General features: G+C 50.7%; 13 protein-coding genes across 13 annotated transcripts; 7 read left to right on the forward strand and 6 right to left on the reverse strand.

Annotated features, from left to right (window-relative positions):
• Positions 1-382: 382 nt before the first annotated feature.
• SNOG_08882 (hypothetical protein) lies at positions 383-1,701 on the reverse strand (the record flags this gene model as incomplete). Its single annotated transcript, XM_001799134.1, has 2 exons — positions 383-1,562; positions 1,673-1,701. The coding sequence occupies 2 exons, from the start codon at positions 1,699-1,701 to the stop codon at positions 383-385; spliced, it is 1,209 nt and encodes a 402-aa protein (XP_001799186.1).
• A 2,312-nt stretch (positions 1,702-4,013) lies between these two features.
• On the forward strand, positions 4,014-5,988 carry SNOG_08883 (hypothetical protein; the record flags this gene model as incomplete). Its single annotated transcript, XM_001799135.1, has 5 exons — positions 4,014-4,178; positions 4,229-4,523; positions 4,571-4,947; positions 4,998-5,223; positions 5,276-5,988. 5 exons carry the CDS (start codon positions 4,014-4,016, stop codon positions 5,986-5,988), a joined length of 1,776 nt encoding a protein of 591 aa, XP_001799187.1.
• A 1,533-nt stretch (positions 5,989-7,521) lies between these two features.
• On the reverse strand, positions 7,522-7,698 carry SNOG_08884 (hypothetical protein; the record flags this gene model as incomplete). The annotated part of the gene is made up of 2 exons (XM_001799136.1): positions 7,522-7,550; positions 7,611-7,698. 2 exons carry the CDS (start codon positions 7,696-7,698, stop codon positions 7,522-7,524), a joined length of 117 nt encoding a protein of 38 aa, XP_001799188.1.
• A 601-nt stretch (positions 7,699-8,299) lies between these two features.
• SNOG_08885 (hypothetical protein) lies at positions 8,300-9,604 on the forward strand (the record flags this gene model as incomplete). Its single annotated transcript, XM_001799137.1, has 1 exon — positions 8,300-9,604. One exon carries the CDS (start codon positions 8,300-8,302, stop codon positions 9,602-9,604), a length of 1,305 nt encoding a protein of 434 aa, XP_001799189.1.
• A 243-nt stretch (positions 9,605-9,847) lies between these two features.
• On the reverse strand, positions 9,848-10,328 carry SNOG_08886 (hypothetical protein; the record flags this gene model as incomplete). Its single annotated transcript, XM_001799138.1, has 2 exons — positions 9,848-9,900; positions 9,995-10,328. 2 exons carry the CDS (start codon positions 10,326-10,328, stop codon positions 9,848-9,850), a joined length of 387 nt encoding a protein of 128 aa, XP_001799190.1.
• Positions 10,329-12,011: 1,683 nt separating this feature from the next.
• SNOG_08887 (hypothetical protein) lies at positions 12,012-12,941 on the forward strand (the record flags this gene model as incomplete). Its single annotated transcript, XM_001799139.1, has 1 exon — positions 12,012-12,941. The coding sequence occupies one exon, from the start codon at positions 12,012-12,014 to the stop codon at positions 12,939-12,941; it is 930 nt and encodes a 309-aa protein (XP_001799191.1).
• A 1,376-nt stretch (positions 12,942-14,317) lies between these two features.
• SNOG_08888 (hypothetical protein) lies at positions 14,318-16,438 on the forward strand (the record flags this gene model as incomplete). Its single annotated transcript, XM_001799140.1, has 3 exons — positions 14,318-14,873; positions 14,922-15,430; positions 15,584-16,438. The coding sequence occupies 3 exons, from the start codon at positions 14,318-14,320 to the stop codon at positions 16,436-16,438; spliced, it is 1,920 nt and encodes a 639-aa protein (XP_001799192.1).
• Positions 16,439-17,200: 762 nt separating this feature from the next.
• SNOG_08889 (hypothetical protein) lies at positions 17,201-18,107 on the forward strand (the record flags this gene model as incomplete). The annotated part of the gene is made up of 2 exons (XM_001799141.1): positions 17,201-17,780; positions 17,833-18,107. The coding sequence occupies 2 exons, from the start codon at positions 17,201-17,203 to the stop codon at positions 18,105-18,107; spliced, it is 855 nt and encodes a 284-aa protein (XP_001799193.1).
• A 372-nt stretch (positions 18,108-18,479) lies between these two features.
• On the reverse strand, positions 18,480-20,822 carry SNOG_08890 (hypothetical protein; the record flags this gene model as incomplete). Its single annotated transcript, XM_001799142.1, has 2 exons — positions 18,480-19,999; positions 20,057-20,822. The coding sequence occupies 2 exons, from the start codon at positions 20,820-20,822 to the stop codon at positions 18,480-18,482; spliced, it is 2,286 nt and encodes a 761-aa protein (XP_001799194.1).
• A 458-nt stretch (positions 20,823-21,280) lies between these two features.
• SNOG_08891 (hypothetical protein) lies at positions 21,281-21,963 on the forward strand. Its single transcript, XM_001799143.1, has one exon. The coding sequence runs from the start codon at positions 21,319-21,321 to the stop codon at positions 21,907-21,909; it is 591 nt and encodes a 196-aa protein (XP_001799195.1). The 5' UTR covers positions 21,281-21,318; the 3' UTR covers positions 21,910-21,963.
• On the reverse strand, positions 21,927-22,332 carry SNOG_08892 (hypothetical protein; the record flags this gene model as incomplete). Its single annotated transcript, XM_001799144.1, has 1 exon — positions 21,927-22,332. The coding sequence occupies one exon, from the start codon at positions 22,330-22,332 to the stop codon at positions 22,033-22,035; it is 300 nt and encodes a 99-aa protein (XP_001799196.1). The 3' UTR covers positions 21,927-22,032.
• A 497-nt stretch (positions 22,333-22,829) lies between these two features.
• SNOG_08893 (hypothetical protein) lies at positions 22,830-24,275 on the forward strand (the record flags this gene model as incomplete). The annotated part of the gene is made up of 1 exon (XM_001799145.1): positions 22,830-24,275. The coding sequence occupies one exon, from the start codon at positions 22,830-22,832 to the stop codon at positions 24,273-24,275; it is 1,446 nt and encodes a 481-aa protein (XP_001799197.1).
• Positions 24,276-24,557: 282 nt separating this feature from the next.
• Positions 24,558-26,303, reverse strand: SNOG_08894 (hypothetical protein; the record flags this gene model as incomplete). The annotated part of the gene is made up of 2 exons (XM_001799146.1): positions 24,558-25,580; positions 25,623-26,303. The coding sequence occupies 2 exons, from the start codon at positions 26,301-26,303 to the stop codon at positions 24,558-24,560; spliced, it is 1,704 nt and encodes a 567-aa protein (XP_001799198.1).
• Positions 26,304-26,552: the final 249 nt, after the last annotated feature.

Below are 26,552 nucleotides of genomic sequence, written 5' to 3' on the forward strand. Positions count from 1 at the left end.
TAGTCGCAGCGGGAGTGGATTTTAGGTGATACGCATGCCATTTTGCTACAGTGTGCTCGTTTGTCCTGGTGCCTGAGAGCCCGTTCGTAGGTGTGGTCGAAGCTCAGATTAGCCCCGCGTCGTCATTGGTTTCTGGGCCAACGCGCGCCTTCTCACGTAACACATACGGAACGGCAGTGGTGCTATAGGAGGGGCGGGTTTGGACACGTTATATGTGGAAAAGCGGCAAAGCACAGTGGAAAGAGGATTGAGAGGGATAATTAAGACAAATTGGAAATTGATCGAGAGCTGATCATGTGACCGTAGAACTATTCCAAGGCTGAGTCAGTCAATTTCCGGTATGGAAAAGACATGAACATATGAAGTACCCGCATGTGCTGACTTAAATTAGAAGGCCCGCCCGGCACGATGCACACGTGTAGCGGCCAGGATGGTGCGTTTGTAACTGACTGCTCAAGCACTCTCCACAGAATGCATGGCTGCACGCATTGAGCTGACGAATCTCGGTATGCTGGTCGAGACAGATAGAACAATCGAACGGCTGCAGGACAGTCACGGGAATACTGACTCGATCAATGTCGACGTTTTCCGGACCAGTGAGCACATCTTCTAGCTCACTCAGCTCATACTCTTGCCAGTACCACACCCGATCTCCATCATCGATAATGATGCCATCTGAATCATCTGCATCAGACGAATGGAAATCTGGTTCCCAGTAGTGTCGCAGAAGAGGGCTTGCGTACGAGAAAAATCGCGCAACATCGCGAAAGAAGACACTGAGCATGAACCGCGCTTCAAAGTCCCCCATGTCGATCTCTTTACTGGAAATTGACTGAAAACCGGCCATGAGACGATTAAGCGCCTCTCTAACATGGTCGCGAAGGGGCGCCCGTATAGCATCGACAATACCATCACTACAAAGGTCCGTTTCGCCCCGCAGTATGAGCGACGTCTGTTGACGCACGAAAACCTCTATGTTATTAGTCAGTATGGAAGCTTGCGCTTGAACGTACTCATCTACAGCTGGAGACAGATCATTAGCGCTCATGTTCGCAGTCATTGTGTTGACTGTTATGATAATCTCTGACACGGATGGGTCGAGAAGCTGCCGAACCAGATCATGGATAGACTCTTGCATGCTGTAGGCAAAGCTCCCAAGGCTTACAGCCCTATGTATATGCAGCTTTCTATGAAACTCTCGCAGCATGGTACAGAGTTGCATGAATTCGCGGTCGCTGTCTTGGTAATAGTTGGAGGCGGTTCGGACAAGCTCTCCTAACAGAGAATTGGCAACAGAAGTTGGCACTACCGTCCACCCCACATCGGGCTGGTAATCAGAAAATGTTAGTGCGAAGTCTTCGAAGGCGCTTCGCGCCCAGGAAGCCCATCGCCCGTCCCGGTTTGCTTCTAGCTCGGCTGCTTGATCCCATGATGGAAGCTTCGCATCAAGCCGCGCTACGACTATGACAGCCCACATAGCACAGAGACCTTCAGGGAGTCGCGCATGGGCAGCTTGTGATTGACTGAAGCTCATGTTAATAATGGCCTTGTTGATGTATGGCCTATAGAGGTTGTGATTTAGTCGCCGCTGCGGTAGATGTGCTTGAAAATATCATGGTAGGGGATTAATAGGGCCTGCTCATGTAGGATGGGGAGACCATGTTGCAGCGACTGTCCAAAGGCTGCCACAACAGCTGGCATTGTGAACTGAAAACTGCATCAGTGGTGATGAAAGACCTACACCCAGTTTTCCTACAATGGGAGGCTAGTTCGCTTCTACGCGATAACATCGTGAGAGCAGCCGACCTCCAGATTCGAGAGGTGTATGCTTCACAAGCCACCGAGTAACGTGCACCAGAGAACAAAACCATGGGATACCATTACCGAGTTTTATTACTTCAGTTCAAACTTCTTTCCGAGTGGATGGAGGCTAGATGAAAGAATGTGCAGTCCGCAGTAACTACGAATTCCTTTCTTTTCTTCCAGAAGAACCCGTGTGCTGACCGGAGTCGTTTGCGATTTGAGAAGAGCAGGGCGGGCGCATAGGGAACCGCTTGATATCCACCGAACACGGTCACCAGAGCTGCGCATACGGCATACGTAGCCTGGATGTTGAGGGCTCTCATTGGGGTCATAACATTTCTTATCCGAGGGGTCGATCATCGCGCGATGTTGAGGCGGGACGATGGGACGAAGTAAGACGGAAGTTTCCCTCGGTATTGCCAAGGCGCTAGTGTCGAGGCGAATCAGTGCGAGGCACATCGAACGTCTTTCGCCCCGCCCTGCGTATCAACGTCAGGGCGCGACTCGGACAACATGACGATGCCAACTTCGTTGCTCCTGCTCGATGTCTACCGGTATTCCAGTCTTCATCGAGCCACGCACGTGTCATCGCCCTAGCAGAACAGCCGAGTCGGCAACGGTTCCTTCCGATGGCTGAACTAGTTTTCTAGCAGGCATGTCTGGCAACCATACACATGACTCTACTTCCATTCTCTTCCCCACAGCCACTCATATCTAGGCATCCCTCTAGAGCGTCAGTGCCACCACACATATGCTCCGGAGCACAACAAGTGGCTTTTAGTCACGCGTGCTACCTGCAACCCAGCCTCGGGACAACTGAATTTGTAGCACTCAACGCTTTACGGACATCGCATGATGGCTATACAGCCAATGGGTAACCCATGCCTTGCCTCGGCCTAAATTGAAGTCCTGTCTCACTCAGCTGAAGCTCATCAAACGGCCAAATCTCGAATCTTGTAGTCGATAGATCGAATAGGCCCGTCTGGGCGGTCAGGCCGTACTTCGGAAGCGAACCAATAAGCACCCCCAAGGATATGCCAGAGTACGCTCGCACATCCTCGTCGAACGCGATCGCGAAGTCCTACTCTTCCTCAACGCAATGTCTTGGTACACTGTGTGCCGAGAATGTTTGGTGAAGGTGAAATTAATTGTATACGCCAAGGCTAACATGCCGAACAATGCCGCCGGATCGTCATGTCCTATTCTATTCTTGGTACGCATGAACGACATGGACAGGCTTCGAGGGAACAACATCTACCACGATAGCCTTCGCCATCTAGATTGCCACTGGTATGCTGTATCAAGATGCTGGGTCGTGTGTAGCGCTTACCCTTGTAAGAATTATAGCCATGCCATGCTACTGAGCCTCGGTACTTTTCGTCTACAGTACTAGAAGATTGCTGATTCTTCCACTAGACGCGCACTAGACGAGGTTTCACACGCATATCAACGTCAACCCGATCATAAGCCCCGCCAAGCTTGAAGCAGTTGTCCTTGCACCCATAGTATGGTAGTCAAATGTCCGCGGCCCATGTCACCATGCCTTCCAAATTCCCAACAGTCGCTCCGCCACACAACTTCTCGATTTTGCGCGACGAGTTTCTTGTTGTCAGGGGCACTGTGCAATGTCCCACTTTTACGGTGCTTACACCTGTGGAGCGTTGCGTCGTCGCGCAATACACAGTCACGACATAGCACTGCGTACTGGCCTTCGACATTGATGTCGGAACAGTCCCATCGAAGCACTTGATTCAGTGTCAAGCCAAACACTTGGTTGAGTGACATGCAAATCATGTTCTGTTACTAGTCCATTTGAGGGAAGTGCCCCATAACCGTGCGGGGTCCCCGCATGTTCCTAGCATGATCAAGCATCGCCACCTTTTCCAAGACATCGAGGTGGTGCTAATCTCGCAAAGCGGCGTCTTCGTAGCCTTCTTTGTCTGAGGGGTACTAATTCGTGCTATGGCAGTCGCCCAATGGGCCCCGCACACTAAGTGATGTGCCGCGGCTTCGGGGAGGTCTGTGTTGATCTAGTCTATGTCGCTTCAGTCTTAGTGCGGACCAGGTCACCATGGACTCGGTGAAGATAAAGTTATAGCGATCCGCATTTGTTACGACATTCTCATTTTAGGGTTTACGCCCGAACCCATATCCGCATATCTTCCCGTCTTTGCCAGTTGTGCGCTTCCATAGCTCACTGCTTTGACAAGATGCTCGACACGATGAGGTCGTCCGCAGGGTCGCGCGACAGCGACTTGAAGAACCAAAACGGTACTCAATTGGAGATGACCGCTACCCACACACCGCCGAGCGAGCTTGAGAAGGGAGTGCAACTGGTGCCTGCGCCCAGTCGCGGACCAGAAGTTCACACGAGAGTGAGTGGCGCATGTTCTGCATCGCATCACTAAGCGCTGACTGGCTACAGATGAATATGAAACTCTTCATGACACTCACCTGCATGTCTTTTCTCTGGATCGGCTCGCAAATTCCGTTGTTCATATACGGCTCCGTCCTACCTCTCATCTACCAAGACATTGGTGGAGCTGATCGATACTCGTGGTTCGTTATCGCGTACCTCATTCCTAATGCAGCTCTGTGCCCATTTGTTGGTGCGCTCTCAGATGTGTTCGGTCGGCGCAATGTGGCTATTGTTGGGCAAGTATGCCTCATCGTGGGACCCATCATCACTGCAACTGCAAATTCGATGAACATTGCCATTGGTAAGTGGAACACGCGCGCGCAAGTGGGAGTCGCTGACGATGCACAGCTGGCAATGTCTTTGCGGGCATTGGTGCCGGTCTCAATGAATTGATTGCACTAGCTGGTACTGGCGAGATCGTTCCAGTGAAGGACCGCGGCAAGTACGTCGGCGCCGTGGTGCTCACCATCCTACCGTTCTGCCCGTCGGTTCTCTATGCCCAATTGATTTCCCAGGACAGCGACTGGAGGTACTGCGGTATCTTGATCGGAGTGTGGAACTTCATCGGTCTCGTGCTCTGCATCTTTTGCTACAAGGATCCGTCCCGCCTCAATGATGAGTACACAGCCCGCCATGTCATGGGAAAGATAGATTGGCTTGGAGGTTTCCTTAGCATTACAGGTGTTACCCTCTTCATTATGGGCTTGCAATGGGGAGCTGTTCAAGTAAGTACATGTTGTTCTTATCCTCTTGGCCATCTACTAACAATGAGTAGTACGCATGGGGCAGCGCTCACAACCTTGCGCCGCTACTTCTCGGTCTCGCCCTCATCGCTGCTTTCTTTGTGTGGGAGGTATACGCGCCCCACCCCATGGTACCAAGGGCCTTGTTCAGCAAGGCTAAGAAGACTATGATAATCATTCTTCTGATTACCTTCCTCAGTGGTGGCAACTTCTTTGCGTTGCTAATCTTTTGGCCCACTGAGGTGTACAATGTCTATGGTAAGCGCCTCAACACTTTTTCATGCGCGAGTATGCGTCTAACATACCATAGGCGATGACCCGCTCGGTGTCGGTATCCGTTCATTGCCCATTGGTTTCGGTATCATCGGAGGCGCGGTTATCTGCCTCGTCCTCATTCCGGTAACCAAGGGTCGCATCCGTGCTCTCATGATCTTCTTCACAGCCTTGATGACAGGTGCCACCGGTGCCATGGCAATTGCAACGCCGTACAACCTTTCCGCCGTCTACGCCGTCATAACATTTGCATCGATCGGCGTGGGTGGTGTCATCATCCCGTGCACCATCATCGCACAGATAGCATGCCCCGATGACCAAATAGGAACTATTACCGCAATAACACTCAGCATCCGTTACATTGGCGGTGCCATCGGGTACGGCGTTTACACGAACATCTTCTTCCACAAAGTCACGGAAAATCTCACCAAGATGGCGACCGAGACGCTCGCTGCGAAGTTCATTATCAACGCGGGTACTCCATCGGGTCTTGCTACCCTCAAAAACGTCGTCGGACTTCTCGGTCACGCGGACTTCAACGAAGTCAAGCACATCTTCGCTACAAGCAAGGATGTTTTGCAACCCAATCTGTATCCGTTGGTTGTGCAAAAGTCTCAGGAGGCCTTTGCCTTGGCATACCAATGGCCGTACTTCATCAGTATTGCCTTCGGTGGCCTTTGCTTCATCCTCAGTTTCTTCGTTGGAGACATCGGTCCACTTCTGGACGCTCACGTTGCCCATGCACTCTAAGTGCGGGTTAGATCATATGGGTCTTCTTTCTGTCCATGTGTATGGACTATTACACAGAATATCTGACAAGACAAGAATTGAAAATGATTATTTTATCTGTACCGATTTGCTCTTAATTTCGGGCTGCCACGTGAACCGACCTCGTAGTCATCACTGTGGCACGCCGTAAAAGCTTTCTCATTTGTCATTTCACAAACTCGGGACCTAACTAGCAAATTTCTTGGCTTGCACCCGGTGCCACGGTCCTTACATCAGTACGGCAGACCTTCCCTACTGCCTTACTGGGTACGTCATGTTCTTATATATTCTTTAGGCTGTTCATATAATGCGCCTTTCATGTATCTCGGCTTTGATTGAAGTCCTGGGACCCTAGATGCCTTTCGCATCAATTTATGTTTTGCACGTGTCACTATTGTTCTTTAACGCTCTATCTCTTTAATCCCGACAAGCAACCAGCATACCCGGTTTTGTGCGACATTTGCGCAATGCGAGCTATGGTTTCTCATGCTTCAAAAGCAAGCTGGGGATAGTCGTCTAGTCCTTGTCCTCTTACAAAGAAACCAGAGCGACCACAAGAAAATGTTTGAAACTGCATCCTGCTCTGCAACTAGTTACAAGCGTGTGGTATCTATGAAAACAAGTCTCCGGATCTGTCAGTCAGAGCCAAGCAAGCGGAGTGTGTCTTTTGTTCTGGAATGAGTTCTTTCTAAATCTAGCCAGTCTACCGAGTTCCAAAAATGTATATGCCGACATGCAAAGTGCTCGACTCGGCAGAGTTCTTTGTTGGCCGTCTTGCCAATACTAGCACGGCCGAAGAGTACGCTACCAAGTCTAGACTCTTCTAGTCCTTCTCGAACAACCGCCTTGCTTTCATGAGGCTAGAACTGGAGCAAAATCCCGGGTTCATGGCCCGGAGCTGCTGGAGCAAGGCTGCCGCTGGCTTTGACACTCAGCCAAGCAACCTCGAGCCTGCGAGACTTGCCGTGGGTACTGGAGAAAAGACATCAGCTCACGACTGTGCAACAACACAAACTTCTACTTCTCACACAAGGATAAAACGAATGAACTATGCCGCAGCAGTTTTTACAGTATTTAGTTACACGGAAGCATCCACTTGTGTAGCCGTTGCATCTCTTCACCAGCGCCACGTTCGACTGCCCCTCCAAACTCGCCATGATGATGTCAGCCACTATCCTCTTTCTGTGCCGATGCAGATCTGGTGCTAGCAGCTAGTATCTGCAGAATTCTAGGCCAAGGCTAGACGTAGTTAGCTGTTAGGTATTAGACTAATAGCGAAACGTGAAACATTGCCGGGGACGCCTTGGAGGTCTGAGACGCTGATGTGATGAGATCGCTCACGCTAGGCTATCCGACGTTGAAGACTTATAAATTAATACTGTAGCACAAACACAGTACTAAAAGTATGTGGGGCGAGGACTTTGTCAAAGTACATAATTAGACCACTTTGAGATACTTCATGCTATGGTTGTCAATTCACAGCGCGCTGGCTAAATGCCTGCATCCCATTAGATTTCAGTTGCATTGCGAGATCCTGACTAGATCTAGAACTCGTTTTTACCTTCGCCAACTGCCTTAAACTTTAGCCTTCCTCCTCTCTTTACCTGGTGCCCAGAAACGCTCATCTTCTTGTCTCTTGGTCGCGCTCTTGTCCTTAGCAGCAGAGGCTCGATTGCGGCGCTCCATAGCCATTGTCCTACCCTGACATTCCCCACATCCAGATTGGTTTCTAAGATGCTGCCACGTCTCACATCCATTACGACAGGGCATTTCATGCTTACCGCAATATATTAAACCACGGTACCTAACTTCTCGACAGCCACCTGGACTTATGTCTCCTATCCAAGCGTGGCCACCAACGCAATGATGTTTAGTCCCTGTTCTTCCCTTACCCATGATTGCTACGCGTTTCGTTACTTGTTTTGTATTCGTGTTTGATGTAAAATTGCTTCTTCTGAACTTAGTGTGGTGACCTGTTATCGTGACGTCTGCTGGAGAACTTTATTGAGCTGCGCGATATATTTCAAAAATATCAAAGCGCCTTTAATGAAATGAGGCTGAAAGACGGTTTTTCTCTGAATTTCAATTGATGCCATAGTATGATACTTTGTTTCGAGAATCACTGTTGGCAGAGACAAAGAAGCTACATTGAGACAAAGAGTTTGTGGGAACGACCCGTGTTCAACAATGCTTTTCATGACCGCACCATAGTCGAAGCATATAACTCACTTCTCTTCCCACGATATCTTATCGACACATGCACTCTGATAAATCAAATTCTACCTTAACACCGATGGAACACACTACCAGTAAAAGCTCCGATGCCGAGGATACCGAAGAGAATGATGTTAGCTCGGAAACATCCAGCATTCGGTATGATCATGAGCCATTCGAAACGTTTCGCGAAAAGATTGGAGCAGTGGCAGCTGAATTGCTCGACACAGAAGTGAACTGCATCGACGTCGAACGCATGAAAGGCGGAAGCTCCAATCGCGTAGTTGGCTTTCAAGCGCATGCACTCAAGACGAAGCGGCATTGTTCTAATTGGCTGCAGAAATGCCTCCGAATTTTCCAGCGAGGCCAGACCCAGGCCGTTCCGGACAAGTACATTGTTCGCATCTCACGATACGACAGCAAAGATCTGGAACGACAGCTCGCGATATTGAAGGTTGCGAAAGACAGACTACCGCTGCCAGTTCCAGAGGTTATGGGATATGACCTGACTAGCGATAACATTCTTGGAAAACCTTACATGATTCAGAAGCGCATACCTGGACGCCTAGTCACCAGCATGCTCCAAGAATTGAATCTGGAGCAGAAGGTGAGCGTTGCAAAGCAAGTCACTGGGCTTGTCTCTCGCATCGCGTCATTGAAAGCCGCATCTGGTGAAATAAGTGTGGATAATCTCACAGCGGCCACATCTGAACCTGTATGCGTCGATAAATACGGCGTTCCTCGCGGTGAGACGGTCAAGGCGACACCTCAAAAGCCCATCGATCATTTACTTGACCAATGCGAAATATGGCGTCAGTTCCAGATCTCCAAGGGCTACTGCTTTGAAGATATTTGGGACAGTTTCGTAGCGATCTCCAGAGCTCTCGAAGCGCGCGGCTTCCTTGGCGAAGAGTGCGTTCTTGTTCACGGGGATTTCCGCGAGTACAATATCCTCGCAAACATTTGCAGTCCTACTGGAGTACACATCACTGGTATCATCGATTGGGATGATGCTCATTTCGCGCCCTCCTTCATGGCATATCGCTCCCCTTTTTGGCTGTGGACAGCAGAAGATGCAGAGTCTGATGTTACAGAGGATGAGAAGACGGCTTTGTTGGACCCTGTCAATGAAGAAGATCAGATCATGAAACAGACGTTCTTAGATTATGCGTCGCAAGAGTATAAGCGGCTTGCATTTGCGCCCGAAGCTATGCTGGCACGGCGCATGTACCATCTTCTGAGGAAAGGCATCTTTGGCGACTGGAGTATGATGGAGGCAGACGCTGTCATTAGCGAGTGGGATGAACTGCATCCTGAAGACGCCGTTGTGGTAATTGACGATGAGATTGACGTAGAAAGCGAGGCAGAAGCAAATGAAACTTAGGGGAAAGCCCAGGACTTGAAATGTAAACGTATGAAATTATATCTACAGATAAAGCTGATCAAAACAACTACATGGCCTTTGCAACACTTGAGATACACCAATAAACGTCTGTCACGACTCTACTTAAGCGCAATAGAAACACGGCCGGTGTTGAGGTTAGCACTACTCAGTCGCATGCTGTAAATGCGTACGTACAGCTCATAGCCTGGTATCCCGAGTATGGTCCCCAGATAGATCCGCAATTCACCTCCTGTCTTTTCGCAGGAAAGCTACGTTGGCCAATAACATTGTCTTCTCTATTATGGATGTTATAGAACCCATTGCCAGTCCCATATAAGGCGGGACATGTGTTAGCAGATCAAAACACTACCTAGATACAAATACACTCACTGAAATGCCACGCCCCATTTGCGAAGACTTGTTTGTTGTAATCGTGGACTTCAACACGGCTTGGGGTCCATTCCTTCCAGGCCTTGTTGACGGGGCAACCATCACAGGCAATGCCGCCATGTTTGCTGTCGCTGACATCACCACCAAACCCCGGTTTCATCTGCGCGCCGTTGACGAAGTCTTTGCAATTCGGCGGCTCGTTGAGGAACTTGATGCTGCTGTACCTTTCTGCGCCCACACCGACATCGAGAACGTTCTCCGCGAACCAGAACATGTCGAAGTCCGCAACGGCGAGCGAAGCCAGACATGCGAAAATGGGGACTTTGAAGAGCATGGCGTTTGGTGGTAGAGATGGGTGATCTTGGATGTACCGGGCGAACTTGCTGACAATGAGGCTGACGAACTCGAATAAACCCAGAAGATTTTGAAGTAAGTATCAGAGTGTGTTATGAGTATCTCAATAGTTCGAGAAAGTTTCTCCAGCATTTATACGTGATTCATGGAGCAACCACGGCCTAGGTTAGCCGACTTCAATCCTGGCCAAGCTCCCGATGGAACTTTCTTTGGCACTTTTCGCTGTTGGTTTACCTCACTCTCCGGCTCTGTACACCTAGGTAAGTGCCATCCCATTTCGATTCAGGTTGCTCACCAGTATCGAGTAGGCCTAGGCTGTGGTGCTGCTCTCTGTGTATGTCGCGGGTTCAGTCTTTCCGGTAAATGATGTCAGAGAGTGTAAGGCCTCCCCTTGCGAAATACAGTTGGCACTTCAGCCCACTTCCGCAATGTGATAAGGGTTCCAGTCAACGTAAATAAGCGTATTTGAGTATTAGCAACGTATCACTACTTCTTCTGCGGCCACTGCAGGGGATTGAACACAATTTCGGGGTCCAGGTGTCTCAGTGTAGTCCCCGAGTCTGCTGTAAGAATTTTTGGAGCTGTGGGCGCACGCCCTTTATGTAGTAGGATAAGACTCGAACACCTAGGCGGCTAACTGGGTCCAATTTACAAGGTCATGGAGTAGATATCGAGGTTTGGGGAAGCGCACTGTGAGCGAAAATCACCTGGCGTTCCATACGCTAATAGGTTGCGCGCTGAACGATATATGTAGCATACTTGCAGGGCGACTAAGCTCCTGGGTCATAGTACCGTCTGCTGCCGATATACTAGAAGGTTCCAAAACTGACTGGGTTGGTATGAATTTCACGATCGAGCTTGGCGGACGTAATTGGTCACTCATCACGCACGTGCGCACGTGAGTACGCGCTACTACTGCTCTTGGCACTGTCACTTTCGACGTCGCACGCGACATCTCCCCCATCGTCTACCTCCCTCGTCAATCTATCGGTACTCTACCTCGTCAATACTCTGCAATTTCGCGTAAATATGAGAAGCTTGATCCTCAATCTCAGCACGGTGGAAGCATTCGAGGCGTATGGAAATGAGGCTAAACGTTTCGGTAGAATGTCGTGCAGCTGGAGTACGCCGGAGGCCGCAGCGAACGCTGTCACCCCTTTGGCGACGAGCCTGACGCAGTACCCTGTTCTCGAGGTGAGTATCTTGGTATTGCGAAGGCCCGTAGGCTCACTTATCGCAGATGCTTGTCTCTCACCTTAAACCGGACGATCTGGTCACATTAACGACAACATGCCAGGCCATCCAGCAACAGTTCCGTATGGGCCATGCGAAGGTTAAGAAAAGTCTGCTACGGAAAACGCTATGCCCGGGAATGGGCATTGAGATTCGAAGGTCAATTCATTGCCCTTGCAAGACACCTGGCTGGCATGAGTACAGTGGCTGTAGCGGTGAAGGCTATGATGTAGCGTCTAAACCTTGCATTGAGTGCGGCATCAACACTTGTGATGAGTGTCGCATTCATGTCACCTATCAAGTGTTCATGGACGATTCTGGTTTCGACAATCGACGCTGGTGGGCCGGATATCTAATGTTAATCCCGTCCGTATTTGGTTTGCATCCTCCCGAGGGCACTGAAGGCTCTAGCTGGCACCTACCACCCGACATGATGGCTTCCCGTCACGATCAGGGGCGCCTCCACGTCCCTGCGCATGTTCTCGCTTTAGCAGACCCCGAACCTCTCGATCGCATCCTGGACACGAACCTTGGGCGTCACAGTCTTACTCCGTGGGGCCGCACGGATGAGCCTTACAATGGCGAGAATGTAATTGACCCCTTCATGTCAATCGCGATTCGTCGTAAAGTCTTTGTGTGTCAGCCATGCTATCAAGAGCATCATGAACGGAAAGAAGTGGCGCCCTGCTCCTGTACATTCCGCAAGCGATTCCTCGACCGTTGGATGTGCATTCCATGCCATGTGAAGGAGGTGCATAGAATTGAACGCAACAGCACCGACCAGCTCGAACTCGATGAGAACAAAATCTACTACGAATCGTTCACCTGCCTATGCGGCTCCAAACTCTCATTACACGGCGATAGGGAGTCTATATGTGCGTGGTGTGACGGCTGTATCAATATACACGACCATGAAGACACGAATGAGGAGATCGATAGGGACTTCAAAAACAACGATGACGACGACAGCAATGCTGGCCCTGTTCCCGAAGATGCCACGCCAGGCGCTCTGACTCCGGTCGACAACAAAGATGGCACGATGGCAGTATACTACGATGGCACACGAATAAGTGGTGAGCGAATCGGCCGAAATATGGTCCAGTTGAGGGCGATCCAGAAGGGAATCAAGCTTCCTTGCTCTTGCTGCGATTGTCCTGCTTTGCGATGCGCTTATCGTGATCATGACCACGACCAGGACCACGACAGCCATGTGGACGCAGACGGAAACGAGTCATCGATGGGGAGCAACGAGGATGATGATGAGGGTAGATGTGATGGCCTTGGAGATGTAATGCCGGGCATGATCGAGTTCGATGAGGACAAGGAGCCGGACGAACTGGAGGAGGTGGAGGAGGAATAAGTGGTGATCAACATCAAGCCTAAGCGGGTACAGATACAGTAAAAACGCGCTATGCCATATGACCCCAACAGACTGATTTCAACCTGAGGATCATGCACGGTATACTTTATGCCTTTCTCTCTGCATGCATGCATGCGTGACGTTGCGCGCGCCAGCAAAGCTTGGCATTGGGCCTTCCTTTTCGCGCGTCTTCGCCGCTTCCGCCGTCTCCACATCTCGTTCCTGTGACCTAATCGCCTCCTTACACCGACTCGTATCGAACATCGTCTTGCGAGCATCCGAACGCCTGCGGAGTCATCTGTGTGTGATGGCGCTTTTGATGTAATTCTTGGTTGCTGGTCTAGCTGTCCGAATGATCGGAAGAAAAGCGCACAAAACGCTTGCTACGAAGATAGCGCATAAGAGTAGGTATAACGAGGCGCTTCCTGTGACAAGCATGAACGCGTGCACAATTCCTGTTCGCAGCGACGAAGTGCATCCGTTCGGCATCAATGTGGATCTCTGGTGACTTTGGTGAAGTTGCGAATGTGACACGCCTGCCGCCAAGGCCTCTCGCCCGACCGGCAACGGATCGTCGGCGATAGGCCATGAGCACCGAGCACTGACACTGCATGCCTCGATTTTATGGAAACGCAAACCTGAATGATGCGTTCGGCCCCGTTAAAGTATTCAACTATCCGCCCTTGATCGTGAAACCACGGACATACATTCCCTGGAACGTGACATCATTGTTGCGAACCTGCTGCATTCCTATATCAACACTTCCACAGCAGAACCACGACAGTCAACCTATGGTTTTTGCAGGAAGAGACCAATAGCGTGGAACTGGTTACAATATGAGTGTTAGTAAATCAAAGGCCTACCTCAGCCGAAAGGCACAGTCATTCTTCGACACGACCACAGAAGAGCGCCGCAAGCAGACGGCCTCGCTCGAGCAAATCGCGAGAGAGACAATCAACCAGACGTATCGTGAAGATGACCCGTCAGTGGGGGAGTGGTTTCGAGATCTGATACCATCCTCAGCAGGTGTTGCGGAATATGTGAGCGAACTCTTTCCGTCAGCCCATTGGGTCCGGCGGTACAACGTGCAGTGGTTGATTGGAGATTTAATTGCGGGTGAGCCTTCAATATTACATGAATCTTGAAGATTTCGCTGAACACATGTAGGCATCACCGTTGGGCTTGTCGTAGTGCCACAGGCGATGGCGTACGCACTATTAGCTCGTCTCCCGCCTGCCTTTGGGCTATACACCACGTTCACTGGCGCATGTATCTACTGGGTCTTTGGCACATCGAAAGATATTGTCATCGGCGTAAGTACAAAAATTTGTTCCTTAATTTTCTTGGCCTCCTGTCATAAGCAAGTTAGGCTAATTATGTATCAGACTACCGCTGTTGGTTCTCTCCTGGTGGGCAGTGTCATCAGCAAAATCGATGCTGAGCACCCAGGAGTCTACAAGCCTGAGCATGTTGCTCACACTTTGTCTTTTCTTGCGGGTGCAGCGCTCTTCGTCCTTGGCATTTTGCGTCTTGGTTGGCTCATTGAGTTCATTCCATATGTGCCGATATCTGCTTTCGTCACATCAGCCGCCATTACCATCATCTCTACTCAGTTGCCAACCGTCCTAGGTATTAAAGGTATCGATACGCGAACCTCCCCATACAAGGTGTATATAAGTACGCTGAAAGGCCTGCCCAGTATGCAGCTTGATGCCGCCGTCGGTATCACATGTATATTACTGCTTCACCTGATTCGCAGCACATGTGCGAAAATGGAACTCAGGCAGCCAACAAAAAAGCGCGTTTGGTCTCTACTATCTTCGCTGCGACTGACATTCGCTATTCTTCTTTACACGTTGATAAGCTTCCTGGTCAACCGCACCGCGAAGAAAGGAGAAGAGAAGTTCCGAATCGTGGGCCATATCGACAAAGGTGAGTCAAAAAAACTCTTCGCTGTCTATTCTAACTAACAAACCTCAGGTTTCAGCCATGCCGGTGTTCCCAAGATGAACACGAAACTTATTGGACTGGTAGCCTCTGAGCTGCCTGCCATTATCATCATTCTCATTGTTGAGCATATCGCTATTGCAAAATCCTTCGGACGCATTTTCGGTTACACTGTTGTTCCTTCGCAAGAGATGATCGCTCAAGGGGCATCAAACATGCTCAGTCCATTTGTTGGGGGATACGTCTGTACCGGTTCCTTCGGTGCTTCCGCAGTCTTGTCCAAAGCAGCTGTTCGTACTCCTCTTGCAGGCTTGTTCAGTGCGATGGTGCTTGTATTGGCCCTATACGCCCTTACAGCAGTCTTCTTCTTCATCCCAAACGCGGCACTCGCAGGTCTGATCATACATTGCACAGCCAACTTGATCACACCGCCGCGTTCACTCGTCAAGTATTGGCACTTCTCGCCATTCGAATTCTTTATCTGGATTTGTGGTGTCGTTATCGCTTTCTTCACTGACCTTGAGACCGCAATCTACGTCACGGTAGGCCTTTCATTCGCCATGCTCCTAGTCCGAATGGCACGGAACCCCGGCAAATTCCGAGGTAGAGTAGGAGTGACACGTGTTGTGCGCAACAAGGGCTCTCGAGAAGGTCTTACATCCTGCGCGAGTTCAGGGAGAACACCGCATACACAGAACGAAGAAACGCGCCAAGTATACCTTCCATACGACATCAAGGACAACCGCAATCCTTCCGTGAAGGTCGAGCCTGTATATCCAGGGGTGTTCGTATATCGTTTCGCCGAGAACTTCAACTACATCAACCAAGCTCATCACATCGATCACTTGACGACATACATCAAGTCGCAGACGCGGCCTACTGATGTGAATGACGGCGTTCGCCCCTCGGACCGTTTGTGGTGCGAAAAGCTACCTTCAACGAAGCTGTTGGAAGAGGAGTCCGATCTGCCAATACTCAAGGCCGTCGTGCTTGACTTTGCGACTGTGAACATCATCGACATCACCAGTCTACAGGGCTTGATCGAGCTCCGTAGTACCTTAGATCGATACGCAGCGCCCGAATTAGTGGAGTGGCATTTCGCAGGCGTACACAACAGCTGGACACGCCGTGCACTGGCCCACGCTGGGTTTGGCCTTCCCGCCGGCAATAGTCTTGGAAACTGGTGTCCTGCGTACACCGTGACGTCGTCTTTCGTTGGCGCGACCGAAGACGAACAGCGCGATCTGGAAGCTTTGCGACGAGAGGCTGAGAAGAAGGACAAGGAGAGCCGGAAGACGGCGCAAGTTGTTCGTGATGCAGATTCACGCGATCCAAATATGGAGAAAAAGCAGAGCACTCTCACAACACCGGGTCAGCATCCGGCGCTGACAACTATCTACGGCACTGACAGGCCGCTTTTCCACATCGATCTGCACGACGCAGTTGACGCAGCGGTTCGAGACGCGAAGCGGCAGGATTCTAAAGGTTGCTTGGTCGACCATGCATCTTGCGCCAGCAGAGGCGATAGTGTTCACACCAGTCCGGTCTAGGGGTTGGATGGTCGCATGAACTGAATCTTTTCACATTGTTTCCCTCGACATCATTCGCGTCTACAGCGTGTAGCATCGGAAGGCACCGGCGTAGATGGATACTAGACTATTTTAGCATCATAATTTCATTGCATTGGCTTTTGCAAATCTTTTATTGGGTTCTGAATTTGACGATGGGAAGACTATGATTGGTTTACAATACATTTATTGAACTACATAGGATCAACTTCCCATGAACACCACCCGCATGCGATCTCAATATGCTCCAAACACAGGTTTTGCGCGCCTCGATTTGAGGGTTCGATTCGCTCTTCGAGCTGAAGATAATTTTGAGTTCGCTAGGGATACAGCGGGCCAACCTGCCTAGGTTCCCAGATCATGATTGAGATTTGTTTTGGTCTTTGCTCCATCACTTTATGAAGACATACTTTATGTGTTCTGTTCGCTATTAATATCATCAGTATCTGCGCACAATGGTGCTGACTGCCGAGCCAGCAAGCCGCGCCTGTCAATATCGCGCGAAAAGAATTTTCTTCCGAGACGGCCACGTGGTAGGCGTGTAAGTTACTTCACGTGATCAGATTTCACTACACACGCTCCTTGTCGCCGACTCTCCGACCCGACTGTAGACCTCAATGTTTCTCTCACCTTACCTTCTTACCCCCAATTCCTCCTCTCAGCGTTCTACTGGCGCCCTCCCCCTTCTCGTCGGCGCCTGCTTCCCCTCTCCACCACTCCACAACGACCACTCCAGTAGCGGGCATGGAACTCCTCACCAAACATGAATTCGACACTCGTGCTCGCAAAAACATGCCTGACACCTACGATACCTTGCCGCGAACTGAAGGCCTCATATTTGGCATGCAGATCGACGTCCGCCACGATCGTGCCTCCGGCATGAAGTTGCGCATCGGTACCATAGAGGACAATGACGGCACGAAGACATGGATCTGGGCGATCGTGTGCCACAACTCCGACGTCTACTTCTACAAGGAGCATGAGAAGTTGACCGCGTTGGATCTCAAGCACGCGGAGTTGATCGAGCCGATGCGCACTGTAGCCGGCAAGTTCAAGGACCCCAAAGCAAACCGTCTTCGCTCGTACATATGTTTTCTGTTCATGGTTAAAGGTGTCTACGCACGTTTCGTAGAGGGTAGGTGTGTTTCGTTCAAGGGTTTCGAGGCTGCGTGCAAGCGCATCTCAGATGCCAAGCGGAATGGCTTCTACAACCTCGAGTCCAAGCTTCGACTGGCCGAACTTGACGAGGGAGATAAGGGTTATGAGTCTGAAGCTGTAGTTGCTACCCTAACCAAGAGGGGCGGCGATGGAAACGACAAGATCGGTGCGCTTTCCGTTTGTCTACGCTCATACATATGCTAACATAATCATTCCAGGCGCAGAAGAACACACCCATCGTCATGTTCGAGGTAACAGGAAGAAGCGCAAGCTCAATACCACCACAGCTGAAGTGGAAATGGACGGTCTCGACAAGGAGAATATCGAGCTTAAGGCTCAGATCCAGAAGGCTCGTTCGGAGAACCAAGACCTCCATGGCCTCTATCAAGAACTTCGCGGCGATTGGGAGCAGCTTCGCGGAGAGTATCACGGCATCCTGGGAGGACTCAAGGTCATTTGGGACTTTGCAGGTCATCATCACCAGGGTGTCTGAGTTGGGGTGATACATTCAAGAGACGATGCTGGAAGAGATGAAGAGGTAGCCTAGATGAATTCAAATACATTTGATAAACTAAACAAGATATCTTGTAGCAGCGCGTGTATACAGGCCCCTTGATAAACTTCTTAAGCTTGCCTCTAAAGACTATTGGATTTTGTCGTCTAGGTGCGAGATGTAACTTGAGAGAGCGTAAGGGAAAATATCAATGCCGTTGGGGCAATAAATGATAATGAGAAGTTACGGGCTGACCCATACGAATACGAGGAGATAACTCATATGTAATCTATGGCCACCTCACGTCGAAAGCTACGCGAAAAACTATATGCGTTCCTATCGACACGACCGCACATACTCAAATGTACACCACTACAAACAAGGCAATCCATCAAGGAGATCCTGCTTTCCATTACACATTCTACTCCTCGGAGGCATGTGCGCTGTGCTAGCAATACAATGCTCACCCCACCAAGTCATCTCCTGCTGGCACGTCCAGGAATCCAGTCTCTGGGCCGACAGAAATGTGCGTATCGCACCATGGTGTGCTACGAGATGACCCATGAAGCCTGAAACTGTGCTGAATTGCGCTTGTGAGCATAGTCGCAAACCATGCGACTCAGCATGTTGCCTTGTGTTCGCGCGGTATTTGACTTCGTCTTCAGTCCCGGTCACACAGTATGCGCACAGTTTACACTCGGAAACGAGGGAAACGCTATGAAAACTTGTTGTCATGAATACTGCGTGGTGGTCGTATAAGTATCGACAGGACCATGTGATCCGCAATGATGGTTTAGTGGATCTGTCCATCTCAGACAATGTGGGTTCTTCACCATGCGCGCTCCTGATGGAAGGTAGAGCGAAACGCCCCACCCACCATGCAGACTTGCACATGCCTTCCTTGAGATGCTCGAAAACGTGATCCTCTCGTTCCGCCCAAGACTTGCTTGCTCGACCGCAGAAGCCGCAGTCAAGTGCTGAGCTATGCAGATCTTGGTTCTCAGTCTTGAAGATGCATATCAACCCTTTGCAGATTTTCTTGGACGCCTTTTGCTGGGAGTGTACTCCTTTGATATGTTGGAGCAACTGATCCTCGCGTAGGAATGTCACCTCACTACGATCTTTGACGGTGCATTCAGTGAAATGCGTATCCATGATGTGACCAACAGTCGTGGGATGAAGTCCGCACACGAAGCATTGGCTAATTAACTTGAGCCTAGATTCAGCGAGACAGCATATCCAATGATAGGGCTGATAATGAAGAGCCGTCTCGTGACGTGCCCACTCCCAGCGAAATCTAAATCGAGCGCTACAGTCTGTCCATGTGCAAAAGTATGGAAGAAGAGGAAGACCGGTATTTTCAAAAGTTGGATGTTTGGGCCCATCTGTAGGCACTGCTTGGCTCGTGCAAGCGGTGAAAGGTACTTTGGATCCTTGAACTGGGTGAGACTCTGCGTCTTGCTGTGCTCGTTTCCAGAGTTTACGGCCGCGACGAGAACCCCGTGAGTCTTGGGATTTGACACTTATGTGTGTACTGTCTGATCGTGCAGATCCACGGGAGCCAATTGAGCCCGCGACGCTGTTTGATTTATGGGAAGATGCAGCTCGTCTAGGCCGGCCCAATACTGTCCTGAACTTTGTGCCAGACACCGGCGGAGTACTTGTTGTGTCGACTACCTGTTTGCATATGGCATCCACGGCTTCCTTTGGAATCGCCTCTTCGGCTACAGGCGCCTCGATATATCGCTGTAATGAACTCATGCTAGCAGTTGGAGAATGCTTTTCCAGCGCCTCGAGACTAGCCCGGCAAACAGACTGCGCAGGGCTTGCGCATCGTGAGGATTTCTGTACGATTCCATTGAATTCATTCAATAAGTCTAATGTCTGGATGTCTGTATGTATCTATCAGTCAAGTGTGTAATAAATCATAAGGTGGTGATGAAACTCACGCGTGGTACTCTTCTTACGCGATCTCGTATTCGAGAACCAATCCTTGATCGTGCGGCCAGTGAGATGAGTTGCTCGAACAAGAGACGAAGTTTCGAATTCATTAGGATAAGGATTGGCTCCAAAATGCTCTTCGAGGACTTTCTTAGCCGCCTTGCTTATGCGAGTTCGCCTCGACTTGGGTGCAAGCGTTGGCAATGCTAGCTGTGGCTCCAGCTTTTCGCTCAAAAGGGGTTCCAACTCTTGTATTGGGTCAAAAGGAGTGCCAAGCGATGTAGCGATACCTTCTTTTGCATCATCTGTGAGAAACACATAGCCTCCGATTGGATATCCAGAGCCGTTGGAGACGCTACCTATCTCGACAGCGGAGTCATATGTAATCGGATGAGGCCAGTGTTGCATAAAGTCCGGCCCAGACAGATACGAGGTGAACAGGTCGGACTCTTGTGAATCCGAACTATGCCAAGGTAGGAACGCCGAATGATGATCAACCGAAAGAGGCGTTTCAAAAGCATCAGGAAAAGGAAACAGGTACTCGCCATTGTCGGTTATATTTGCGGGATAGTTTCCGAGGAGTCTGTTCTCGTTTCTCCCAGTATGGTGCCAGGTCTCGTCGAAGAAGTGATTTGTCTCGTTCGCGGCAGGCTGCTCGTATGGTGTAACTTCACGGAAAGCTACATCTTCGAAGAAGCTATTTGGCTCGTCCACGGCAGGCTGGTATGACGCAAGATCCTGGAAACAGGAATCGTCGAGTGACTGGAAATCCATGGCACGTCATAGAGAGATTGGTAAGAGATAGAAGACATGTTGAAGTGTCAGCGGGGCCTTCGGCTTTTTATCGTGTGCGGTAAGGCTGAAGTTCAAGGTGAATTGTCGTTGATTTCCAGGGTTTCTGGGGTGCGAGCTAGCGCGCAGCTGAAGCGTGCAGGCTGGCATTCCTGATTTGACCTGGCTTCTTACCATGTCTTGCAGAAGATGCAGAATTCACCTCGTTGTTCAAAAGAGTGAGATTGACATCATTGTATGACATGTGACTAGATCAAATACAATGGTAGCTCGAGATGCATCTCATCTAGATCGCCATAATCGACCAGGATAATCGACCAGGGTCCAGCCCACCTCCAACGTGGGGCACCCGCGCGCTATCGCGTCTCCCATCTTCAACAACAAATCACAGACTCCACAATATGTCTTACCACCTCATCTTCCATTACCATTTCCACACACCCTGAAACTCTCTCAAGCCACACCAAGAACCGTCACAATGACCACGCCCTTCGAGAAAGCCCTCGCGGCAATCGACTCCGCCCACGCCGAAGACCCCAACAAACACACCCTCCCCGACGGCACCGAGATGCCCTACGAACTCCACTACGCGCAGAAATGCAACGAGTATCTCGAGAAACGCGCCCCAGACAGCCCCGAACACCTGCGCCTCGCGATCCGCGCCCAGCACTTCCGCCGCTGGGAAGTCCCGCGCTCGTCCTACCCGATGACACGGCCGGGCTACCACGCCTGGCGCACATTCCTCAAAAAGCGACAAGCCTCTCTCGTCAGCGAGATCTGCATAAACTCCGGGTTTGACGAAGAATTCTCGGAACGCGTGGGCGCACTGATACGCAAGGAAGATCTAAAAGCGGATGAAGAAACGCAGGTACTGGAGGACGTGGCGTGCCTGGTATTTCTAGACGACCAGTTCGAGCAGTTTGAGAAGGAACATGATGAGGCGAAGATATTGGGGATTTTGCGCAAGACATGGGTGAAGATGACGGAGAAGGGGCATGAGTTGGCGCTGGGCATGGGAATGGAGGGACGGCCGAAGGAACTCGTGGAGAAGGCATTGGCTGGGGCTTAAAAGACACTTGTACGTAGTTCTGCGAGGAGAATTGTATTGTATTTTATTAGGGGTATCATTCTTGTACCGAAGCGACTCTTAGAAAGTCAAGATTTGAAATGACTTATTGCGATGTAAATGTGGCTAAGCACCGCCCTCGCGCTTGGCGTATTCCTCCTCCATACGCTCTTCGTACAGTCTCTCAGCTTCCTTCTCTTGCTCCGTCTTCTCGGTGTGCGACGTGCTTGCTACGCTCTGCGTAGATGTGCTATTGGCATTTTGGGCGGTTTGTGCTGTCGCTGACGATGCGGTGGACTTGTCGGTGGTTGCGGAGTTCATGGGGACAGGCATCGTGGCAGTTTCTGAATTGGTAGTGGTGATTGAAACTTGAAGGATGTTTGACTGTGCGTGAGTGGTTGGACAAGCCGCAGCGCAGGCAGACATTATATGTTCGAGGGCAGATGACGTAGTGTGGCGGTGCTGATGTGGCTGGAAGATTTTGCGGCATGAGTTTCGCCACCTTGGCGCCCGTTCAACTTCACAGCTCTGAACTTGACTGATAGCTCTTCGCTGGCTTTAGTTGTGCAACGCCCGTTGTGCAAAGCACGTTGTGCATCTACCTGTCTTGTGAACCCATAATGATCACAGCTGCGCGATACATATCTACAGGTCACCAGCCTTCAAGGTCGAGAGGTGGCATAAACATAGTGACTGTTATTCATGACTGTGAAGCGCGAATGTGATGTGAACAATGCACATAAAAGTCGAGGAGCAAAGCGATAGCTTTTCTCTCCATAAGCACCTATTGTTCATATTTCATGATACTGAAGCCTATATTGTTTGCCATACCCCTTATCGCTGCCAGCAGCCCAGCATCAACAACCATATTCGAAGTCGATATATTTCCACTATCTACAGCTATTCCCGCATTAACACCGACCATGAACTTCGCTCTAGCCACCAGTACACCCAATAAAGACTCATCTGTCGTGACCGCAACTCCACAGCCGAGCCGAGGACCACTCAACCTCCCACGCTTTCTCTCTTTCATCCAACGCTCACCAGATTCATCTGTGCCATCAGAGATACAAGCGACGGACCTCCCGATGCCTAGCTATGACACGGAGACGAACAAGGCGCTTAAGAGTTCAAAGCATGCCGCAACCAAGAAGGCAAAGACAACAATGAGCGCAAATGATGAAGATGTGAACGACCGCGACGACCCTCTTAACACAACTCCGAGGCAGTCTTGTGCCTCGAAAAAGAAGAACAAGAAGACAAAGACGCAAAGCGCGAGCATCGCAGATGTCAAGAGTGCCGGGTATGCTCTCCCGTCAGAGATAAGCTACGCGATTCCATCGCACAGCAGTCGCATGACGCAGGTGAAAGGCGGTGAGCATACTGCGAGTATGAAGACCATGGCGTCAGGTTCCGTTCGTGTTACGACAAAATTGTGGCATCCAGCGAAGAGCAACGCTAAGAAGATCGGCATACCGAAGTTCCTCCTAGGTCTTTTATCACTACGAGCTAGCATCGTAGGCGCACACATTGTCCCGCGCGAAGACACCTCGCCGAGTATTACTACCGCACCGATCCCTACAACTTTAGTACCCTTCGTGCTTACAGCAAAGGCAGCAGCCCTCACATGTTCCGCAGGTCAAGAGCGCTGCGGCGATAACCTTTGCTTTGACAAGCAATCGCAGGTGTGCTGTCCCGGGGAAGCGATTGTGTGTAGCTCCGGGACACAATGTGCCTTTTCGAACTTGGGCGACGGCACTATGATTTATACATGTGCACCGGCAGACGCAAGAAATGGTACCGATCCTAGGATCTATACAGGGAGCATGGTTACCGTGAGGCCGACGGCCACTGGAAACGCGACATTACCAAACCCTACTGGAAACGGCGGAGCTAGACTCGGTGTCCCAGGTGTGTTCAAGCACATTGCCCTCCTCGGCAACGTCGTCCGCGCAGTCGCATTTCCTTCCGAGCTATTTGGGGAATGTTGCATGGGAATATGCTGCAAACCCGGAGAATCGTGTGCTAGATCTTCGGAAGGACCGAAGTGTTGGCCTGGTGCGGAAGCTAAGGTTGCCGAGGCTGACATAGCGGACAAAGAAGTGCACACGAGTGAAGTGGCGCCAGTCCACGATATTAGGTCTGAGGAACGTTCGGCGGATGAGGTTGATACACAAGACGTAAAAAACAAGAAAGGAGGCGGAGGCCATGGGAGTGGAGGAGGCCGTGGAGGAGGTCGTGGAGGTTCTAGGCCTATAGGCGGCGGACAAGGTGGTCACAAATCCGTTGCTAGTGATAGGCTGACGTTTGCGGCATTGCACGTTCTTGAAGCAGCAGGTTTGGCTTTTCTCATACACCGGTGGTTCTGAACGGACTGCATTGCAAAAAGGTTCGACGCGGAAAGTGGTCCATTGCTACTTTTGAAACATTCTTGCCGTGCTGTTATTGTACCTGTGTAGTTGGCGTTAGCAGAGTTTTACACCTCTAATGCGTCTCATATCAGCTTTTGTCTGTGTGGCTCAGACTTGCCTTTTTAATATGATGTCAGTGACACCAAGTGCGTTGTGTAGTTTGAGGAATGCACTGGTGTCTCCACCATTTGCTCGGTATATAATCATTGCCAGGAATAGATGAAAAGAAGTAACGAACCTTCACACAAGAACATGCGTTCCCTTAGTCTTGCCCGTCTCCATCTTGGCAGTACGAGAACCGAACTGTATTGCTCGCTTCTTTTCAGCAGCCACCTTCTTCATGCCGAGCTGCCACGCCATGCCTCGAAGGGCTCGCTTTGCGGGCTCCAAGAAATGCGCTGGGTCCTCAGATTCCTGTACCTGAGGGCTGGCAAAGTCGCATTTCGTCTGCACTGGAGATCGGAGCGCCAGTGCAATAAAGTCTTCATCTAAGAAGGGGAAGCGCACTTCTTTGCCAGAATTACTGATGACACGGTCATCGCGGCCAAGGTTACGCTTTCCTAGTCGACTGAAGTCGAGCTGGAGCTCATTGAACAAACCAGTGTAGCCTTGTCTTGCAAAGGCTGTCGCATGGCGTTGATAGCCCCCGAAGAGCTCGTCCGCACCGAGTCCGGAGAGCAAGACATGCGCTGGGGAGGTGTATGGCTTTGCCTCATCGCTGTCTGACGTACTGGCGAGGCCTATGCCCCGTGAAGCGAAGTAAAGAGCGTAGGATATGGACAGATCCATCTCGGTATTGTGCGGATGCATGAGCGTCATGACTTTGGTTCGATGCGCCACGGTCTCTGTGTAGGGTACATTGACCTCTACGAAACGCCAGAGGCGGGCGGGACAGACCTGCAGCAACTCGGCAAATGAGGCGCGACCGGTAATTCGATCCGGACAAAGCTCATATGGGCTTTCACTGTCCTGTAGCTTTGCATGAATGCGCGGATTCTCGAAGGCTACGTTGAGCAGATCCACAGGCTCGTTGAGCGGGATCAAGTCGTGACAAAGCCGGGCTAAGATTGTACAGTCAAGGCCACCGGAGAAAAGAACACCTATGTTCGCCTCATGCTTGCCTGTGCCTGTAATAGCTTCACGAACATGTTGCGTGCGAAGTGCCAGAGCTCTCTGCAACGAGCGCTTGAGGCGATCCACTTCTCCAAAGTCAAAAGACGCACCCTCAAGAGTTACGCGGTTCATCTGTGGAAACGGCAAGGTCTACGATAGTCAGCAAGCACAGCGTACGAGAGACTCACCTACAAAAGAAGGTTGTATTTCTTCCTCTTCGAACGACTGCGAATGAGGAACGTGCCTAGTTGAGGACGAGAGTTCGCTTGAGGAGAGAGATGTTAGATCGACAACGTAGATGCCGTCAGCTTCTACCTCTGCCCACGACTCGCCACTGGCGTTGTCGCAGACACTGGAGATGATGAGAGTATCGTCTGACGTTGACTTGCGTAACAGTGATCGCCTACCCAGGCAGTCTCTGCCATAATACATGAGCTTGTTGGGTGCATCGTAGAAGACAAACGCATATGGGCCCCTGATACTAGATAGTAAGTCAACGACCGCTTGTATTGCTACCCCTGCGGTCGTGTTTCCGGACGAAGCTGCCAAAAGCTTGTCAAAGACGACTTGGGAGTCGTTGCCAGCCACAGGGGCGTCACCGACGCTCCATGCTTCACCGTTCCAGCACAATGTGGACGCTGATTGCTCATCCCGGAGAGGCTGTTGGACGACTGATGAACCCCTCAACGATAGCACGGTAGACAGAAAAGAAGCATGGAGTGGAGATGCTGGGTCATGATTCTCCTGCGTCGCGTCCAGAACTACCTGATGCCGGCAAGTGCTATCAGGGCCCCTGTTCTGTAAAAGCTGCTGTGTTGCGAAATCAGGGCTGATGAAGCCATTGCGACTGATGGAGCAGAAGATGCCGCACATGTCGACAACGAGGGAAATTGGTGATAGGGCGTTGGTGTTGAGGCGCAGATTTGGGCCTAGAGCGCGTGCGGGCACTAGCGTTTGTGACACGGAGGTTCGCGTCTCGAGTGCCGACAAGGCTAAGATCATGCGGCATCCCCAACTGGGCGCAGCACGACACTTCACTGTAAACCAACTCCCCGCGTCATAGGCTTCGATTCGAGCTTTGCTGAAGCTCTACTGCACCTCCATGGACACGGACTGAAACAA

This window comes from Parastagonospora nodorum (assembly GCF_000146915.1).
Source record: "Parastagonospora nodorum SN15 chromosome Unknown scaffold_13, whole genome shotgun sequence".
NCBI classification, from domain to species: Eukaryota; Fungi; Ascomycota; class Dothideomycetes; order Pleosporales; family Phaeosphaeriaceae; genus Parastagonospora; species Parastagonospora nodorum.

Coding starts and splice junctions, on each gene's coding strand:
- SNOG_08891 (XM_001799143.1), top strand. CDS start 21,319: ATGACCACGCCCTTCGAGAAAGCCCTCGCGGCAATCGACTCCGCCCAC.